Genomic DNA, 21,497 nt, shown 5'->3' on the forward strand with positions numbered 1-21,497 from the left:
TATTGCAGAGCAGTTATTTGAAATTCATGTGGACAGCAAAAGCTTAGTCAAGTGACAGGAAAGTGTGATAGGACAAAGCCGTAAAATAGGATATAGAGCAAAGACTGTTAGAAAGCTCTTGAAATAACTGGCCTCGTTTCTCTAGACTTTGTTTTCCACCTTCCTGTGGGCACAGGAGTAGCGAGCTCAGCCTTGCTGAGTGCATGCAGAGGGTCGTGCCCCACATCGAGAAATGAAAGGCTTAACCTCTGCTGGGCTGGACCAAGGAGAGGTCCTTAGCTCCCTCTAAGGTACCCCAGGCTCACCCAGCCCTCCTGCAGGAGGTAGCAAGAGCTTTAAGAGCACTGCCCTCCTCTCCCCCCTTCCACACAGCTTTCCATAGGCCCAGGGCAGGGCTGAAGGACTGTGCTCCAGAAGAGTGATGGGATCGGATCCAGCACCTTTCCCACCACTGCAAGCAGCTTCAAGAAAAGCAGGGGGCAGCTGCCCTACGACAGTCCCGGTCAGCCAAGCACGCAGGGCCTGCTCAGCCCACTCCCGAAAACAGGCTGTATAGTAAGGAGGAAGCACAAACATCCTTCATTAGCAGGCACTGGCTTGCTCAAACGGTGACTAGACAGAGGGAAGAAAGCATGTTAGTGAGGGGGGGGGAAAAAAAAAAAAAAAGAGAGAGTCAGAAACAGGAGTAAACAAGAAGGTTTGTTCTTGTTAAGTTTATTGGCATCATGTTTGTCTCTTTACATAAGAGCTCAGCCTACGTACTAGAATGTAGACCTCTGGAAAACAGGTAGAAGGGCTCCATTTAAGCAAGCTACAAACGCAAGAACAAATACCAGGAAGAAAGGAAGAGAGGAAAGGGACTAGATTGCCAAGTTTTTCCATACCAAAAATCCAGATTAGCAGTCAGTAAGAAGAAAGGGAAGATTCATAGTCCAGGTCATTCATCGAGAAACAGCTACCACAACCCAGGAGGGAGAGGAGCTCCTTCCACAGGACAGAGCCACTGGGACACCTCGGCTCTGGCTCCTTCTCACGCTCGCTCCAGGATGTTAGGAGTTAAGCAGCAGGGGAGGTGAACAAATGAGGTCATTTCATAGCTGTATTTAATTTCAAATCCAATAATCCAGTGTGCATATCAATGCTGTTATGCAAATCTGAGAATTTAGATACAAGGAAGCCAGACAGATTTTTCCCAGAAGATGAAGCCTTTTCGGCCTCAAAACAAGGCGGCTTACATAGTTCATCTCTACTGTACAGAATACTGCCTCTATCTGGACTTTGTGTCACTAGCACGCTGCAGTTCACAAGTGTCCTCCTCACTTTCTACACAATCTGTGTTTCAGTACTCAAACATGTCGTTCAGGAATTTTACACTAATTTATACATTTTTAATTGGTTGCATATATTAACATGTACTATAAGATTTTTCCTAAAGAAGCATTACATAATACATGGATACTGTAAAAAGATCTGATTAGTTAAAAGTAACAAGCATTAACAGAGATACATACAAAACTCAACCTAGTTGGACTGAGTGCTGAGCTTGCAATGAACTATGGGTAATCAGCCTTTCCAGTTGCAGCCTTCACAGGGGAAAACACAAGACAGTTAAAAATGTATGTAATTTGTCACACAGATTACCTGTAAACAGTTTCTCTCCATTGGACACCTGGAATTAGATTCAGTTCCAAACATACATCAGAGTTTCCATTTTAAACTAAGAGAAAGGTCTGTTACCATGAAGTGTGATGTGGATGGTGCGGGGACGTGAGCTCTGAAGTGCGGGACTCACAGATGCTCATGGGAGATGGGTGGCTTTTGGCAGCTGGAGATGGAAATTTATTTTTTTTTTTAATTTCATTTTAAACACAGAAGAGGGGCTGTGTGTTTGAAGGCCTAAGTGTGATATTCGTTTGTGAAGGACTGTGCTCAACCCCTCCCTCTCCCCTCAGCAGCTGCAGCTCTCCGCAGAAGCCTTCACTCGGTCATTCTTGTCTAGTTTGATGGGTTCGGGGAATTCATTGTAAAGCTCCACTTCGGTTTCCTAGTGGGAGAGAAGGGAGGAGTTAGTGCCACAGCTCCACAGGCAGCTCCGAGCATGCAAGGAGCCATTCTCGGCTGGGAAAAGCTGTCGGAGAGCCCAAGGCTGCCGGCAGCAGCTGAGCGCGGCAGGCAGGACCGGCACAGGGCACCCACTGGCCCCCTCCCTACCTGTTTAAGTGCATTTCGTGCAATCGTCTGGAAAGCTTGTTCCACATTAATGGCCTCCTTGGCACTGGTTTCAAAGTAGGGGATGTTGTTTTTACTGTAGCACCAGGCTTGCGCCCGTTTTGTGGTGACCTGGGTGGACAGAGAGCAGCATCACCACCTTCAGCTACGCAGGAAGGGGATTTTATTTCCAGGGCAAGGCCAGAGACCCCTCACAGCCAACCTGAGCTATGACAGCAGCTCTGACCTCATCAAAACTACAGCCTTGATACAGAGCGCAGGAGACTGCTGCCCATCACCGGACACACTCAGCCCCGGGGCAAGGAGCACCACGCCGAAGGAAGATGCGACCGGGCACAGACTGCTCAGGCATCCGCAGAGCGGGGACCTGCTCCCACAGGAGTTTCTCAGCAATCCTGGAGGAGGAGAATCAGCTCCTCTCCTTGCATCTACCCAGGGAGCTGCTGCAATCCTTCCACCAGTGGGCAGGAGCATGCTGTGCGCAGGGGTTTGACCTCTCCAGGCAGGAGAAACTCTTCCCCAGTGGCACACAACAGCTGAGCCACACTCGGGCACCTCCCACTCCCGTTTCTCAGATAACCCTCCCGTGTTCCTACAAGGTCTCCCACTCCAGCAATTTCCTAAGAGGAGGCTAGCAAGTCCCAGTACTCACTTGTCTGTTTTCTAGGTCAATCTTGTTTCCCAGCACAACAAAAGGAAAGTTCTCAGGATCCCTTGGACTGGCCTGAATGAGGAATTCGTCCCTCCAGCTGTCTAGGGTTTTGAATGTGTTGGGGGCCGTGACATCAAACACCAGCACGCAGCAGTCTGCTCCCCTGTAGAAGGCAACTCCCAGAGACTGAAACCGTTCTTGTCCTGCTGTATCCCATATCTGGAGCAAAAAGACAGGGCAGATGAGCCAGCTCTACTCTGACAGAGTCAGTCCACAATTAGGGCATTCATTTCAAAACTCCCCACCAGGCACCTACAGCCCCCAGCCAGCCAGAGAGGAGCACCTGAAGGCTTGGGAATTTCTGTAGGCAGTAAATATCAAGAGCCAGAAACAGAAAGACAGTTAACCCTTTTTGTGTTCAGCCTCAGCAAGGGACATCTTCTGGGCAAGCAGGACTTGGGTATGAGGTGACCTGCCGGCAGTGCTTGGGTGCACTTGGGTACCAGCACAGTCCAAACACTCCTCTGATGGCTGCAACAGGGCTTTTGTTCCCTTGCAGTCAGTCTCACCATGGAGAGATGAAAGCTTCAGATACCAGAGACATAAGCGGACTGGTAGGTTAACACTATACCCACGGGACTCAGGGCAGCACGAGTCATTGACCTAAGGAATCCTTTCCCAGCCCTTCCCAGTTCCTGAACACTAGAGAAGTGCATCTTTCTAACAAGATCTAGTTTACTGACAGCACCAAATGCTGTTTTTTTAAACTGGGTCTGGCAAAGCCAGAGTCCAAACTGATCTTTGCCTTCCCTTGTTCAGCCCATGCACAGATTTGTAGCGAAGCCCAGCAGCACCTACGGCCAAGAGCAGTTCAGTGCAAACAATATTCACACCCTGTACACCGACCCCTGTGCTGCTCTGGACTGCGCTGGAGCAGATCCTTCCACACAAGTGTGGCCTAGGCAGCCAGGCACCCCTTGCAGCAGGGAGCGCAGTCACTCCTTACCTGCATTGTCACTAGCCTGTCATCCACCATGACCTCTTTTGTCAGGAAGTCTGCACCTATCGTAGCCTTGTACTGGTTACTGAATTTCTTGTTCACATACTGGTTCATGAGCGATGTCTTTCCCACCCTGTACAGAAAGACAAAAAAGACTAGGTAGGCTGTTTCTACAACAGTGTTTGAATTAACCACCCTGAACAGACCATCCCAGTGCCCTTTGCCTTCCACCGTAGCCTCCTGGCCTTTCAACCAGAGAAAATGCACCCACCTCTGCAAGGAGGGGCTTTTACAGCAATAGATGCTGAGGCAATATGCTGAGTACGAGCATTAGCTACCTAAGGATCCCAAGGATTACAGTCTTGAGAAACCTTGTTTCCCCATCAGTAATCCAATCCTGGGTAAGGACCATGCATCACATTATGATTATGAGGGCAATTTTGGAAGAAGATGAAGTGCCCCAGAGCAACCCACCAGAAACAGTCATCTTCAGCCTCTGCCGAAGGAGGAGGTGGAGGAATAATCTCAGCTGGCAGCAGCTCACATACACATCTGCTAGGCACCCCGAGGTGGAGATCCTCCCCGGAGAGCCAGCTTAGAGGCTCACATGCCCTCTCTGTGGCTGAGAAACACTCCCTGATCAACAGCTTGCTGGGCACAGAGGTATAAATAAGCCTTGTGTCATGGGAGTCAGGTTACAGCCTGCACAGCAAGGAACCTGTACCAGCCGAGCAGACTCCTTGCTCAACAGCGCACAGCAAAGCCTTTCACTCCAAGGGGCAGGCTCCAGCCAGATCAGACAGAAGCTAAGCAGATGGCTCCACATAAAGTATGCCTCTGACAGAGGCAGAGTTTTTAAGAAGTCACCTAAGATTGCTTACTAGTGGTTTTAGGTTGGGGTTTTTTTGTTTGTGGGTTGTTTGGTTTGGTGTTTTTTTTTTTTTTTTTTTTTTTAAATTTAAGTGAAACACTCATTTCAACACCACACAGCCTCCTTGCAGAAAGGCTATCCAGTTGGACTACCAGGTCTGCCCACCACATTTCCCCTGTTTAATATCATGGCAGAACTTCAAGATACTAAACTGCAGGGACATATTCAGGACAGAGGGCGGTGAAGAGCTATAAGGTAACACAGCTATCTGGGGCTGTAAAATCTCTCCTCCCAGCACTGCTGGTTTCTTACAGTGCATCCAGGTTCCCACTAGTCAAGAGCACTGCTCCAGCCAGATGCAGATTAGCAGCTTAAAGGCTCCTCCACTTACCCAGAGTCTCCAAGGATGATGACTTTCAGTAACACTTTCTTCCTAGAAGTCATCTTTTACACTAGAAAGGAAGAGGCACAATCCCATCAGACACCATTAGCATGTCATTCCTCAAGGCAGAAAGCAGCAAGTTTGGAGTCTGAGAAACCCGACTCCCAGCAAGGACCCAGCACTCCTGAAACCAGGCTGCTTCAGTTCAAGGCTACGCGTGAGCACTAACCAGGTGTTTGCCCATTTCGTGGGCAGGGCCATGTCAGACCAGTAGCGGCAACTTAATAGCAAGAGGTAGATGAGCCAAGCCCTCATCCTTTACAGCACAAAGTCCATTTTGGACCCTATTTCCAGGCCATTTTGTGGGTATATTAGCCTAGGCCATCTCCCTTAGCCTCACCAGGGGCAATGCAGTAAAGCCTATCAGCTCCCAACACAGGCTAATTCTTACACATGCTACTAAGTGAGATGTAAGCAGAGACGTGTCTAATACCACTCTCAAGCTTTTTCCATGCTGTTCAGTAGTTTCCCAGTAGAAAAAAAAAAAAAAATGGTCTTCCTCCACTTCACAGGTTCAGCTTAGAGAAGCGATAGCTTTCTCTAGCAGCTGTGCTTTGTGAAAGTGTTGAGTCCCAAGGATACGCTGTGGTTGAAGCAGTCGCAACAAAACCACACAGGCCCGCTGAATTACAAGGCAAACTGCTACCAGACTCCGCGGCTTTGCTGAGAGCATGTGAAGCTAACTGCTGCCCCCTCACCTTCGGTGGAAGGACAAGTAAGGCTACAGCGACAAACCTCGCAGCGTTCAGTCTGTTGCTCTGTTAGACGAGGAGTTGTTTGTTCGGGTGCGTCCTGCCATGACTCCAGTCTGCTGGTGGCTCTAAACAGGCCACTAATGGTCCATCCAATTAGCAAGAGTGAGAGTTGAGCTCCAGAGATCCACACTCTTACCTGCTCCCAGGTCCCAGTGAAGAAGCTAGAAGTACATCAAGCTGCAGCAGGCCTGAATACACTTCTGGATGTGCTTTAGCACAGCGAGAGCAAGCACCGCGTCTTGCTATTAGTGGCTGAGCATGCCCTTCCTACCATGAGGTCTGGGATGGGACAAACCATTCTTAGGTGCTCAGGCTTGATCAGATCCTGGTTTGGTACTGACCTGGTCCACACCACAAGGACTCCTTGGCTTTCCCTGAGGAGCTCTGCAGGTTCTATACAGCAAGAGGAGTCAGAAGACGATTATAGCTCTGCTGCTCGAGTTCAAAGACCCTTGACAACAGGCTGCATGTATTAAGCCCTTATATGGGGACTTGGTTACCCTAAAATTCCCATTCTGCTACACCACATCCATTGCACCACACAACTCCTACTCTTCAGGAGCTATTCCTGACTTTCACCGCTAAGGAGGCCTTCTCTTCTACAACATGGATATATGTCTTCTGAGCAACTTGGTCTTATGTGTTTCCTGGGATATGCAACAGCCTAAGCTGCTAGATAACTGCAACCCACTTCATCCCACTACTACAGGAGGTAACATGCTCCAAGCTGTAGGAGCCTCTTATTAGATGCAGAGTCCAGTTGCAAAAAGTCTTAATCATCTCAACCTTTGAGTGTTAGGAGACATGCAGTCTTTAAATTTTGCTATCAGTGAATGCTGCAGAAGCTGTGCTGCACTTACAGCTACACCTTGTTGGACTGCACCTACCTTGTGCACCTAATGATACATCTAGATGGGAAACACTGCTGAGAAGATAACAGCCAGAGGCTGTTGAGTGAACAGCAGCGACAGGCCACCCACAGAGCTCATGCTATCCTTAGATGGGTGTTAACAGATGCCAGAGAGCTGCACAGGACAGTCTCTCCAAGCGTAAACACCTCTCCTTTCCAAGGCTGTCTACACTGGACTGCATTGCTCAATGATCGACTGGCAGCCCCGCTATACTAGCCAAGATATAGCCAGCTGAAAGTTGTCAACAACCCCAACGTTTAGTCCTGCTTCTGCTCTTGCCAAGATCCACACTCCATAGCTCATCTCCTCTATAGCCGTGGGGAGAACAGACCACGTAAGCTCCTTCAAGCGGGCCGCACCTCCTGCGTTTTCAAAGCACGCAGCACAAGTGACACTTGTGCTAGCCAAGCCAGAGGCTTCTGCAGCACAATCAGCCCAGACCGAGCAAGAAGCAAGGAAGCAGAGCTTCCAAACAGCTTAAAGACAGCTGTGTACACTGAACTGTCATGGAAAACATCTGTATAGGTTCAGGTCCAGTGTGAGAGTCACCCGTTTTCCTCAGGACAGGAGAAAACAACTCACCCTGAAGTGACTGTGCCAGAACCCAGCATGTACTGCTTCTATTTTCCTTTGAGTGTTTTCAGTATCGCTTGCCACTGGCTGCTGCAGCTCACTGCTCTCTGGTATTCAAAGCAGCTTTGGACAAGCTGGCATTAGTTCTCATGCTCAGGGAGGGATTTACAGAGCCCTAAATTACAACACTAAATCCCACTGGATGCTTGGCACCCAAGCTCAACACAGCCTGAAGTCCCACTATGAAGGGAGGGGAAACTGATCTGTCAAGTCTCATTACCTTGGAAGTAGCTCAGCAGCGCAGCCACCTGCGGACATGGGAAGGAAGTCTGAGTCAGCCCTGACACTGCCTTCTCGTCATAGCTGGCGGGCTACCCCATCCGTGTGAAGGGCTACTACTGCCTGATGAACACTGGTCAGGTGAGACACTCAGCTTCCATCCCAGGTGATGCAACGGATATGAGCCATAGCACAGAAGGAGCTGCCTCAGCTTGGTATTCAGTGTGGGCCACGAGACGGGGAGGAACTCCAGTCCTGCCAGGGGCCAGCAGCGGACACTGCCCAGAGTTTCCCACCCCTGTTCTACTAGGCTTGATCAATGCTGCTTTGAAGCCCAGTCAGTTGATGGGCCAAGGCCTCTTGTTAGCCTTCTCATTACAGGTATGAACAGACCAACACTTCAGAGCTATTCCTTGCCCAGTACAAGAAGAGACTTTGCCTTTGGAGAGGAGACCATGTCTCCAGGTCTTGGAGGAAGTACCAGTGCTTCATCTCCTGGAGCCTTCCTATAGAAGGAAACCCCTCTAAGCTTAAGTAGCATCGAGTTGCTCTCTATAGCACCACCTTTGCTGTTTCCCTTATCCTTACCACCTTCTGTGTGGCCGAGCAGGTCTCCAACAGCAGCTCCAGCTTTAAAGCGGCTGTTTGTGCTAAACAGAGGTCTGCCTGGTCCTAGCGAGATCTTCAACCTAGATGGATTGAAGACATCCCCGTTGCTTTAACTAGGGTTTCTTATGAAGCAACCCAAAGAGTCAAACTACTCCAAGGACAGGATACCATGCCTCCTCCAATGTTGGCTTCCAGCCACAGCGTTCTTAACAAGCTCAGGTACTGGAAATGAAAGACACTAGTGCTCTCTGAAGATCCTGTAAGCGAAGCCTTACTACAGTCTCCTTAACACCAGGCAAAGGATTTCGGTGACTTCAGCTCATACTAAGCCAACAGCAACTACATCTTCATGGCAGAGGATGCTTCCACACATTGCAGTTCAAATAAGCTCAGAAATACCTCAATCGATCCTGGTTACAGCATGCCATTTGCTGTGTCAGTAGAACAAGATGCAATCAACCAACCCTGGGTCAGGTTCAGTACTCAAAGATTTGCTTGCCTGAAGTCAAAGGCAATTTATGATTATTCCCTTGTTAACACAGGCTGTTTCTCACATTACATGGCATTGAGTAGGTTCATTACTGCCTTGTGTCCCAGAAATGGAGCCCACATAGATGCCCTAAGCTACACAGATCTCATTTCTGGTGAACCTTGCTAGGACAGAATCACCTAAAGGAGACCAAGAAGAATATAGCTTTAGCTCACAGACAAAGCAGGTTTGAATACCTGAAGGAGCAGTTAGTTCACATGAGGAGTTTCTCCAGTCACACCTGCAAGAAACATTAGATTACCGAGCTAAGCTAAGATGTAGGCTGTGCAGGGTTTCCCCCATGCTCTTGCGAAGAGCAAGCTCAGCTTGAGTTGAGATCAAAACCGTGATAGTGCTGAGTCAGTGGTATCCAAGTCTAAGACTATTTTGCACCATATATGCAGCTTGTCTTGCTTTATGATATTTGGTATAATTACTCTAGAGCAGCATCCTGTAAGAGTCACGTAAGCCCTTAAGATGGCAGTGTGCGAGCTCACACAGGGCTCACATCCAGTCCCAGGAGCATTTCTGAACAAACACTTCCTTTTTTCAGAGATATCATGAAGAAAAACCTGTTTGTTAAGATTTGATCCAAGACATCAGTTCTGTTTTACACTGCGTGATGTCTCTTGGAGCGAGGTCACCTGCATGACTGCTCGGAACACAGCCTACCAGCACACCCAGCTAGCCCTGCTCAGGAACCATCGGAAACGTCCCGTCAGTCAGGAGACCAGTCAGCATTCCTTCCTCCTCCTGGCTTAACTGGTGCCAAAGGCATGACACAGCTGCCTCCAATACAGGAGAGGAGTCCTTCCACTCCATTTTTAATGCCTATCCCTCTAAGCAAACAAGCCATTAACAGTATGTTGACCCTGATGAGATTAAGCCTGGTATCGCATGCTCTTTCCCCCAGTAGTGTTATTACCTTTCTAAGGCTGGCCTGCTGGAGCAGCAAGGGAGAACCCCTAACATCTCACCTGCAAGTGTTACTGGCTTAACTGACCTGAAAAGAAGAGTCAAAAACTGTCCTATGAAGCTCCATAGTGCTACAGGTCCTCAGATGCGAGAGCAAATAAAACCATATGACAAATCCAATTAGGCTTCCCGTGTTGCTTCAGAGTACATTACAACTGTCCTTTCACTTGCTCTGTTAAGACAGCTGCTTTAACTCAAAGCAGAAATGGATGGTTAAGGATTCCTCAGAGATGTTCACATGTGTCAAGTCACAATGCAGGCATTTTAATATTAATTAGGTTGGTACAAGCAAAGAACAGTAGGAGCTTGCATTGATGGCCCACCAGATCTCTTAGATTAGCTATCCTTTAACAGAAGTAGACCTTGCGATAGGAACACCTTGTTAAGTTGCTCATGGACAGTTTTAGCAGGAAAGTAGCTAGCCTTGGGGGGGAAATCTCACCTCCATGGAAGACAACAGCTCCCTAAGCAGCAGCACACCCATACCAGTTTGGAATCTGCAGACAAGCCGCTGGAGCAGTCCTTACTGTTGCAGCTTTGCTATCAACCAGTTCAAGTCACAATCCTAACCAAGAACCAAAGCATGGCTATGCAGAGGCTAGAAGAACTGGGACATTTGACCAGGAGTTCTCTGCTCCTACATCTACCAGGCTGCCATCTGCACCTTCTGCTGGAAATCAGCTGAACACTGAAGCAAGGCTGTTGGACTGCACCTCTCACCTTGTGTCCTTTGCCGGGGATATTTAACACTATGCCGACAAGGTGAGCAAGCATCAAGCAGAGCTAAACTCACCGTGGCACTTACAAATACCTAGTTCTGCTCCCCCGCCCCAGCAGGCAGCGCAAGAGCAAGTAGGTGTTCCACAAAAAGGCACTGCACAAAAAGGAACCTGAAGCACTGCAGGTCTGTTCTGGGTGCTGTGGCTGATAAGCAGAGCATTCACTTCTCCACTATATCACAGGACCTTTAGCAAAGACACACAACCATGAGAAAGCCCATCCGGAGAGCAGTACTCCATTAGGGGATACCATGCACTGCGGTGGGCTCACCACAGCGACCAGGCTGAGCAGAAGACAGCCACACTTGAACGCTGGAAGAACCTCCTGTCCTGAAATGCAGGAAAAGCGTCCTGAAATGCAGCTAAGTGCTTTTCCAACACAGAAACACCACCTCTGCTCACTGTTCTCTCGCATGGGGGAGGCTGCAAAGCATTAAGTCTCTGTACTACACCAAAGAGCTATTTTTATTCCCCCCCCTCCAATGGTTCTGCATTTCTTCAAGGAAACTGAAGCTGGAAGAATGATTCAGGACCAACTCAGTCAGATTAAACCAGTTCCTTCCCAGAAGTAGCAAGTTCCCTAGCATGTTTGGCACCTCAGGGGCTTATGTCTGCTTAGACCTTCAGCCACTGAAATGAGATGCTCACTGGATGTTTATCCCATTCTTACAGGATCAAGCACACCAGACTGGCACATATCACTTGCCCCATGGTCACACTGTACCCTGCCGTGATTTATCAAGCCAAGTTTAGCTGAGGCTTTGAGTAGACACATGAATTTGTTCCAATTCAGCTACCCTGAAAATGCGAGGCCTCATCCTGCAGAAAGGCAGAGCGCCTGTGATTGCCATTAGCTGACCAGGACCACAGGTCCCACTTGCAGAGCACCCAAGTGGTCCAGGCACCCTTTGTATTGAAGCCTCAATCTCTAATTGCAGCAGGAGCTCAAGGTGGAGCTGAATAAGTTTTACCAATACAATTTAACAACAGCAGCTTGGTTCCAACTACCTGGTCACACAGACATTGCTAACAAGGTGTAGCTTTGCATTAGCAAACAAGTGACAGCTTGAGCGATTTGACATCACTGCCTACCTGAGACCAGCAGATATCAACCTCTAACATCTCTCACTTGTGTTCTCCCGAGAGCGACACAACAGCCTGCGAGCAGAGCAGAAGCCCTGTCCTTTCAGCTGGGAAAAAGCTGAGCGCTAGCCAGAGGACAATCAGCAGGGGCTGGTGCTTTCATACGAATATGGCTTAAGAGGTGCCAAGCTGCCTTTAAGGAAGAAACTAGAAATAAGCCTGCCTTTGATTTTTTTTGACTGCGACAGAGCCTGCATATTTTCCTTACCAAATTTGAGTGCTCTACAAGTGGAACAAGTGCCTAGCGTCCTCGCACTGAGGACTGCTACAGAAGCACATGAAGTTTTAACAGCAAGTTGAGTCTTGCATTGACAAGGGCTGCACAAGCAGGACAGTACCCTCTTCCACTCCCATGACAGGTCTACTAGTAGCTCAGCTTCCCCAGTTGGCTGGAAGATCCCATCTAGGAAAGCCTCACATTTACTGGGGACACGTGCTGGCTTTGTGCCTAAAAAGCAAATTAGGAACATCTTGCCATTCGAGTTGACAACTTGCAAGAACTGCTCTCTGTAAATGGGTTGCTTTTTAGGGCAATGGGCTCCTCCAGTCAAGAGAGGTGCTTTGGAGGCACTTTCAGGCCTCCTTGATGCACACAGAGAAGCAGTCAGTTGAAGAGAAGCCCACACCAATAGCAGCTGCAAGATATTCCTGTGACAGCTTCACAGAAGGGTACACTCTAGCTGCTGCTGCATCAGTAGCATCTCAGAGCTGCTTTCCACCTCCTTCCTCCCCACACGTTTACGTTGCTGTTCCAACCAGCATATTCCCTCCTTGCTGGTACCCAGCCAAGAGCTCAAGCACAGCTCATCGTTCCCTCCTCAGGAGCAGCAGCTAGGCTGCCTGCTACTTACTGCAGTTTCACCAAGAGCAGGCTTCTGTCCAGTTGGTACCTTTCCCAGCCAGCCCTGCGAGGCAGGAATTACCTCTGTTCAGGGAGCTGGGAGCATCAGCTACAAATTAATTTTTGATACCTTGTGTAAAACATTATACTGCAAGTTGTCAGGTGGAGGTATGCTGTCCAGCATCTCCCACCCCCACCTGAGAGTACTCAGCCAAAAGCTTCCCCTTCTTGAGGAACAGCCTCGAGCTTTAGATGCTTGTTGCTAGCACACTGACATGGCTCAGATCAAAATAGAATCTTAAAACATGTTTCAGTATCCCAGAGGAACCGGCTTTTTAGACTACAGCTGTCTGCAGTAAGTTTCCACCTCATTTTGAGGGTGGAGTTGCAGCCTCCAGTGCCAGAGGAGCTGCTCTAGGACCAAGTGAAGCCCAGGAACCAGCCAGCTACAGCTCAGCCACAGGGCTTCCACTTCAGTTCACTGGCCGCTTCAATGCGAGCGCCGAACCGGTGTCACAGGGTGCTAATAGCCAATAACGATAATAATAGGGGCTTATAAGAAAGATGGGGACAGACTTTTTAGCAGGGCCTGTAGCGACAGGACAAGGGGTGATAGTTTTAAACTAGAAGAGGGGAGATTCAGACTAGATATAAGGAAGGAATTTTTTACAATGAGGGTGGTGAAACACTGGAAGGGGTTGCCCAGAGAGGCGGTAGATGCCCCATCCTTGGAAGCATTCAAGGCCAGGCTGGACGGGGCTCTGAGCAACCTGATCTGGTTGAAGATGTCCCTGCCCATGGCAGGGGGGACGGACTGGATGGGCTTGAAAGGTCCCGTCCATCCCAACACATTCTGTGATTCCATGAACTCCTGGTCCATGAGCTAGCTACCAGATGGGTATGACACCAGGCCCACACACACTCTGCTGCATCCTGTTCCTGGATAACATGCTCTTACGAAAGTGCTAAGGGAGAGAACGATGGGGCAACGTGCAGCTTGGGGAAACAGGTAGGAAACCCAGCTGGAAAGCAAAAGCTTTGGAACAGCTGTGAGCAGAATAGGCTCTTGGTGTGATCAAGGAAGGTCCGGAGCCAGTGCTGGGGAAGACGCTCCTTTCAGTGGCAATAAGGTTTTAGCTTGCCTCAGACATACCCTCAGTCCCCAGCTGGAGGCTCTAGGACGCATCCCTGCTGTGGGCCAGGGCTCAAAGAGCTCCTTGGAAGCTGACATGCCAGTAGCCAGTTTGCCAGAGTCCAGATGACAGCGGGAATGCAGAAGCAATGGCACCGGTAGGAGCCATGTCTGCAGTGGAATCACAGGACTCGCACGTGGGAAGGGGTCTGCCCTGCCTGAGGTCTCAGCGCAGCTGCGGCTCCGTTAGGGCTGCGAGTGCTGCGATTTGGAGAGCGCTGCGTTCCTGAGAGGCACTGATGCACATGATCAGTCAGGCTCGAAGCCCGAGTGCTCAAAGCCAAGTTCTCCAGTCCAAGCCTCACTGATTCACAGCCCTGTTACACCTCCCGGCATTTCTCCAGGATCAGAGTTGTTTTATGCCTGCACAATGTTTAAATACTAGATGTGGAACTGAACAAGTTCCTTGCTCTAAAGCTGCTGTTAGGAGTTGTGACTCTACCCTAGAAGTGTCCAAACTACGTAGGACTAGCCCCCACCCTCAATCCAGGAAGGTATAAAGCTCAGAAACTGATCTCTACCGGTTTAGATATCACAGCAGCCACCTTCTCTCGAGGAGGTATCATGTTGATCTGACTACATGCTTAGAAAGTGGGAGCAAAACAAGCACAGAAATGCATTTGCTTACAGTACCAAGGCAGGTGGGCCTCTGCATGTTTCGTCAGACCACTAGTGTGCTTAGGAGCAGTGGGAAAGGTCTGGAGGTCACTTCTTGCTGTCTACAGGAACATTACTTTGCCAGACTGCTGCTTAGCCTAAGATTACAGCAGCAGACGTAGGTTCCTCCGGGTGATAAACACCCTGAGCCAAGGGAGGGAGGGGACTGCAGAAAGCGTCCCCAGCGATGCAGCCAGCTATGCTGGACAGCCATCCTGGATGGATCACTTTGCTCCTCAGCAACCCGAGGATGATCACCATCACCTCCACAGCAGGTAGCGGGTATCTGGAGACTGCAGCTGTGCGCAGGAGAGGAGTGCAGGAAGGCCCTTTAGAGCCAATGCCACACAGTAGCAAGACCAGGATTCCCAGACAGAAAGCCAGGGCTGCTGAAGTGGGAGTCTTCAGGTTATAGGAAGACAGCTCTGTGAGAACGCCATACCCAGAAGCTCCACTGAAAGCTGGATGCTTGCAGTCATGAAGTTTCTTAGTCCACCAGCTCCTCCAGCAGCTGAAGGGCCCTTATACCACAGGCTATCTTTCTCCCAGGAATGGGCAGACATATACAGAGCCCTAACAGGCTGACGGCGAGCACCTGAAGATCTTCAGCTACCCTTCTTTTGGAGGCTCAAGTTACATTGTCATTCAAGAATCAGTATTGCTGTGCCCCCACCTTCCAGGAGGAAGCGGTTCCCCTGTAAATGCTACAGCATATCAGGTAGTTCCCAGCTGATTTTCCCCAAGGATCAAGCTGTTACAAGAACAGGCATGCTTGCTTTAACACCCCTCCCCCTGTATCAGAGCAAGCTCAACTTCCCCTATTCTGCCCTGGGGGAGACAATCTCAGGATGTGGGAGGAGAGTTGAGCACATTGCTGGCTGCTGGGAGACACTAGGCAACAAGCCATGTGTCTTGACTAAGGGCCTTGCCTACGCAAAGCATTTCAGCTATACCAGTAGAGCTTCCATGTTGCCATGCCTCTACCAGAACGGTCTCCTTGGTGGAGAGCTGCCAAATCAAGCAAGACAAATCTTATACTACTAACTGGAACACAGCTATAGTGCCCATACTGCCTGGTTTATACAGTCCTGTCTGTCAGCCTTTGGGCACACAGCCACCCAACCAGAAGAGCCAACCAACAGTTTCAGTAACCCCTATATGAATACCAATAGCCCAGCACAGTTCTCGCATCAGGCCATCCCTCTGAACACAATTCCCCCATTTCTTTCTGTAAATCAAGCACAGTGCCAGGGGCAGCTGGGTTTTAATCTTCGTGTCCAGAAGATAAGGCTGACCAATTCAAAATAGTGCAAGTTAGCCAGGCCACTAAAACAGTAAAGTTGTTAGATCTTTACTGTATCTGACAGTATTTTGCAAGTACTCAGATTAATTTCTAGTTTTGTCTACAGCTTCCTAAGGTTTCACACATTCCTGTCATGCTTTCAGTTTTAGAAACACAAATAGGAGGTGTTGGATAACCTCTGCAGTGGTAAGCAAAGCACAGATCTTAGGCCTTGTCAGTGGCAAACAAGCCTTCTTTATCTACTCCTGGCTGCTAGCTTCCACCGGTTCCTAGACGCTGGGTGGGAAACAAGCGACTGAAGGGAGACTTTGACCAAGGTTCAGGCCTTGAAGTCAAACAGCGGCCCTCAGGAGGCCTGCCAGGCCCTGTAGCTCACACCTGAGATTCAGATCCGAGAGTGAATATTGTCTCTCCTTCAGCACCAGGAGCTCGATAGACGAGATAGGACAAATACTGGTGGGAGATCCTACCGCCTGACAAGTAGATGTGGAGAAGTACAAGACCAACACTAATGGCAAAAACCTTACTCCTGTACATCTATTCCAGAAGGTCCTGTTCTCAGTAATGAATCTTCTACAGAAGAGGTTTCCTCTAGGGATAGGTTGCAATCTAAGAACTAGACCTTGATCTGCAAGCAGAACTCCTGATCCTCCACACTCTCAATACCTCTTACTATGCTAATGCAGTTCGCAGAGCAGGAAGGACAAGTATTTCGGTACCAGTCCCAGGATGGGAGTGTAACAGGTAGCTTGCCATGACAGCTGAGTCAGCACCTAACAAGGAATTCCTACTGTGGAGGCTCGGTTTCAGACTCACATTTCATGCCCTCCTATCTCTTGCACAGATCCTGCATCAATACTTTACCAGCTCAGCTCTTCTCTTGATGAAGCTCCACAAGGGACCAAAAAAACCTCACTGAAGTGATTTGCATGGTGAGATTAAGAGAGCAGTGCTGGTAAACTCATCTTCTTGTTGGGGGCGGGGGGGGATCAGGCCTAGGCATGCCTCAGTTACAACCACCTCACTGCTCATGCTTGAGACACTGTTACCGCTGTGCCAGTTTGGATTTCAGATATCATTATCCGTGTCTGGGAGCCGAGAGGAAGAGAACGCTACGGAGCCAAGTGACTCAGCCCACTTGAGGGAGACAAGCACCAAGCAGGTTACTTTCAAGAGGATGCTGCTTCCCAGCTGGAGAGAGATCAAGGGTTCAGCACAGACTCGTTGGATAAACTGGTAGCCCAGCAAGTGAGGTGCAAGTACTCCAGCCAGGTAGCCTCTGAAGGCAGCTCCAGCTGCCTGCCTTCCCTTCTTGTCCACCACTTCACTAGTCCAGCTTGTCTGCCAGGTGACCAAAGCTACTCTATGCAGTGATATAGGACAGACTCCAGAAAAATACTGTTTGACGGTATAAAGATCTACTTGATTTCATTTAGGAATTCCTGCTTAAAACTCATGCAAGTACAGTTAGGTACAATCAGTCACTGTAAGCTGGCATTTTAAGTAGTTACGGAAAGGCAAGAGCAAGTCACTCACTACATCAAGCGCCTTTAAATTATACAAATAGGAACCTGTGCCTCAAGTTCACACTTCAATCCCATCTCGAAGGCAGTGCACCCCTCCTGAAGCTTCGCAGCCCTGTGAAAACAGCCATGGCCTCAAGAACAGATCCCCTAGCAAGAGAAGTCAAGGCTATCCGAGATCAGCTGTAAATCAACACACTCCAGTGGCCCTGACGAGCTCGCTTCCCTCCCCATCACCGACCGTGCATTAGCAACAGCAATGTTGACACAGCTTCCCCGATGGACGGAGCGCTCATTGCTGGCACCGGAGAGGAGGAGCAGTCTCGCAGGAACAGCGCTAACAGCAACAATGACATCACCACGGCAGATCTCCACCGAGCAGAAAATGCAGCAGCACGCTGGCTTCAAGCGCTGCATCCCCGCGAACAGAGCACAAAAGCAACAAGCACGCTGGAAGCCAGAGAGCAACCATGTGATAGAGGGGGTATCCCTTCGCTGCCTGCTATTTCTGAACAGCACATGTGGAGCCACTGACCTTGGGCACTCACTTGGAAGTTTTATTCCAGGTGCATTTAAAGGGAAAGATGGTCTTCAATAGAGGAGCTAACTGCAGAACTGAAAATGGTGTATTAACTATTGTCATTCAATTAATTACCCATACCTAATTCAGTTTCAAGATGCACAGCTCACGTTTGGACTGTCACTGCAGAAAGTGACCCTTTTATCCTCACAATCTACTGTCACAACTTAACTATGTCTGAAGGCAGACTGTTACACAGCAACTACAAGAGATCATTTTAGAAAGCTGCAGGGGGAAGCCAGCTGAACTCCAACTCATCAGGCAATTAAACTGCAATTATCAAAACAATGCTGTGCAAGGATGAAGTACTTCAGCCTCTGAAGGATGCAGGATTGCTGTCAGACGAGCAGCACGCAAGCACGCTAGCGCCCAGCCAAGTTCAGCGTTTAGGTAAGGTCTTATCTGGACTCCCTTCCGTCACGGCGACAAGCTTTAAATTACTCTACAGTTCTGCAAGGGAATCTTAGGTCCATCAGGCCCTGGCAACAAGGGCTTAAGAGGTCACAGCCGAGGAGAAGCCCAGAAGACATTAGGGAACGCTGGCAGCATGCAAGGTGAGGGTTCTGTTCTTGTTTATCAAGTGCTCAGTTTACTTCAGTTACTGAAGAAATTGCTATATTATAGCAGCAGGGGCAGCTACCGGTAAGTAGCTGTGAGCCCACACACCCACCAGTCTTAGAGAACGCAAACATCCAAGTGCCCTATTCCATAGCCCTTATTCCCAAACACCTATCTCACGATGCAGCATTTAAAAATGCACCCTAATCAAGCACAAGCAATTTTGTTTACAGCCAAATGTTAAGTTCTGCATAAACCAGTCTCATTTTCACAAAGAAGTCAGACCAAAATCCCATACATGTTAGAGACAAAGCTATTTATAGTTTTGCACAGATGGTTTGATTGTAATTGCCATGTTTCTTCAAGGACAGGCTTTGCCAGAGATTTGCTCCAACAGGTAATTCACATGACCTTCCAACACAAGAGTCTTAAAACAGGAGCTTTAAGAAGGCGCTGCAGAAATTGAACCTGCTAGCCCTCTTGCCCGCAGGCATTCATTTTGGGTAGTAAACCAAGCAAAGTGGTATCTCCCCTAGGCGATTTCAGAGGAGGGCCTATAGCAGAGCTTGTACATTTTCCACTTCCAGTTAAGGATTCATCAGCGTTGTAACATGCCTGTGCTACTCAGCATAGAGTTTGATTCACTGCCTTTGGTAGGAGGGCAAGGGTGCCTGTAGTGTAGTCTCTGCAATACAGTTATTTAAATTCTTAACTCGGCACCTCTGCCTTTTAAGGTACAACTCTTAGTGCGCCATGTTGAACGATTAGTAGGGTATTTGAGGACATGGACCGCTGCATGACACCACAGGGAAGAGGGAAGTTTGGTGTAGCTACTGCCTTGCATCTTACCAGTTATACTTCTCACTGCAGGTTAGGAAAACAAGAAACTGCTATTGGATTTTAAAAGTTTTCCTTATTGAGGGGTCAGATTAACCCTATCTTACAGCTTTTCCACACCAGAAGTAGAGTATTAACATAATAGCACACAAAAAAAAGAGGGGGGGGGGGCAGCACTTGAAAGTAACAGTATTAGAGCCGCTTTGGATTCTGAGGACTCAGGCCAGGCATGGTGGGTCTACTCATTAGTTCGTGGAGGGCAAGTCATGTGTTCAGTCAGCTGTTGGAAGTCACAAGGGGAAGGGGGGAAAAAAAAAAAAAAGACAAGTATACTTGTTCTTCCTGCATAAGTACAGCAGCGAAGCCCTGATTATTTAACAAGGAATATTCAAATGACTCCACCCACTTTAACCTCAAATACAGCTACCGAGAGAGCAGGGTGCACTGACTCCAGCGGCCTGGCTCCACTGGAAGCACGGCAAGGCTGCAGCTTCTATCGTACGCTACTGGTACCACCGCAGCCCGTGAACATGGTACGGGCACAAGTAAGCCTTGGAACGATAGCCAGCCGAACACCATGGTGCAGCTGGTTATGTACTATTCCCCTAAAAAGAGAACCCTCCGCTTCCCCCAGCCCCAATCCCCACACTGAAGCACTGAGTGCCAGGCACAGGCCAGAGCTGGCCGGCCTGTGGCCACTACTGGAAGCTTTAAAGCTTCCATATTGGCCACTGTCAAACAAAGAACAGCTTGCTTACAGTTGGGAGGACTTTGTTCTGTCATGTGCTCTCAGTTTACATATAAAAAACCTCATGTACACATATCACAACAGCTCTGCTTATCAGCAGGTATTTTTGGTTTTCAGGGATATAATACTGAGAATTCCCGCTTTGACTCAAAGGGTTTGGAGTCACTGGGCGAGACATACTCATTTTGATGCTGAGGTTGCCTACCTTACTTCAGATTAAAACAGCCTTTTTACAGCCGCTTTACTACTAAAGTAATCCCTCTGTTTACAGGGAAGACCGTGCAGTTGTCTCAAGTACAATGATTAGGTATTTCCATATTTATTAGGCTATATATACCTGGAGACTAATAACATATCTATCATTTAATTTACCTTATTATACACTCACGGCCAAAAGCACTTCTAACATCCACTCTAATACTTCTCAGAACTGACTCAGGCTTTACACACGCTGAGAGCTACTTTCGCAATAACTGCCAGTCTCTTCGGCCGCCTGTTTTGTCACATTAATTGCTCCCAGGGCAGCCTGCTCATCTTAAAAGCGATAGCCACCGACCACCCAGAGCAGCATTTCACCACCCCAACCCAGCGCTTCCCCAGGGCCCGGCGCTGGGGCCACCTTCGGCCACCAGCTGCCCTAAAGCCTCTCCAGGCCTCGGGAGGAAGCCACGGCAGCACCGCCCGGCACGGACAATGCGCTCTCCTCCCCGGGAGGTACCGCTTCGGGCCTCCGCAAACCTCTCCGGAGAGGGGAGGCTCCCACAAAGGCCTGACGAAACGCGCATCTCGGCAAAGGCCTGCGGGTCCCCCCCTCCCGCAGCGCTGCGCGGAGGAGCCCTCTCCCGGGGAGACCCCCGCGGCCCAGCCCCATTGTTCCGGGGGCAGCGAGGGGCCGAGCCCGGCACGGCTGACGGGGAGCTCGGCACCCGGCGCCGCCGGCCACCTGACCCCGCCACGGGGGTAAGCGAAGGCCGCCCCTCCCCGGCGGGCCAGGCCCCGGTGGCGGAGCCCGCCCGGGCAGCACCAAAGCAGAGCCTCCACCTCCCCCACCCCTGCGGAGGGCGCCCCGGCGGCCCCCCCCCGCCCGGCGGCTGCAGGGGCCGGGGCGGAGCCGCCACCCGCACCCACCCCAGGCCCTGGCGTGAGGGGATGCCCGCCCCGGCGGTGAGGGCGCGGTCCCGGGGCCCCGCCGAGCCTCACCTGGTGCGTGTTGCCGCGGCGTCCGCCCGAGACTCGCTGCCACCCCCCGCTCGCCTCGGTCGGCTTTAATGGGCCCCGCCGCCTCCCCGCTTTCACTTCCGCCTCCCCCCGACAACTTCCGGTCACGGGGCCCGCCCGCCGCCCCTGACGTCAGCACGCCGCCCGGCGGAGGGAGGAGGAGGAAGGGGGAGCGCTGGCCCGCGCGTCACGTGACAGCAGGCTGCCCGCCGCCATCTTGGGCTGCCGAGGCCGCGGCGGGGCCGCGCCCCGCACCGGCTGTGGGGCCCGGCGGCCTCCGCCGCCAACCGGGG

At 50.0% G+C, this 21,497-nt stretch overlaps 1 protein-coding gene across 2 annotated transcripts; it reads right to left on the reverse strand.

Annotated features, from left to right (window-relative positions):
- Positions 1 to 1,086: 1,086 nt before the first annotated feature.
- Positions 1,087 to 21,300, reverse strand: RAB7A (RAB7A, member RAS oncogene family). Of its 2 annotated transcripts, none has more exons than XM_087745523.1 (6): positions 21,187 to 21,300; positions 5,144 to 5,204; positions 3,888 to 4,014; positions 2,882 to 3,100; positions 2,212 to 2,340; positions 1,087 to 2,044 (listed from the first exon to the last, which is right to left on the reverse strand). In XM_087745523.1, the coding sequence occupies exons 2-6, from the start codon at positions 5,194 to 5,196 to the stop codon at positions 1,949 to 1,951; spliced, it is 624 nt and encodes a 207-aa protein (XP_087601649.1). In that variant the 5' UTR covers positions 5,197 to 5,204; positions 21,187 to 21,300; the 3' UTR covers positions 1,087 to 1,948. The 2 variants fall into 2 exon arrangements, with proteins under 2 accessions (XP_087601649.1, XP_087601650.1); XM_087745524.1 differs by lacking the exon at positions 21,187 to 21,300 and adding an exon at positions 9,048 to 9,080.
- Between the last annotated feature and the right edge of the window lie 197 nt (positions 21,301 to 21,497).

The sequence above is a fragment of the Nipponia nippon genome, unplaced genomic scaffold (genome assembly GCF_047370975.1).
Source record: "Nipponia nippon isolate SJK-2023a ecotype South Korea unplaced genomic scaffold, ASM4737097v1 scaffold_9, whole genome shotgun sequence".
Taxonomy (NCBI): Eukaryota; Metazoa; Chordata; class Aves; order Pelecaniformes; family Threskiornithidae; genus Nipponia; species Nipponia nippon.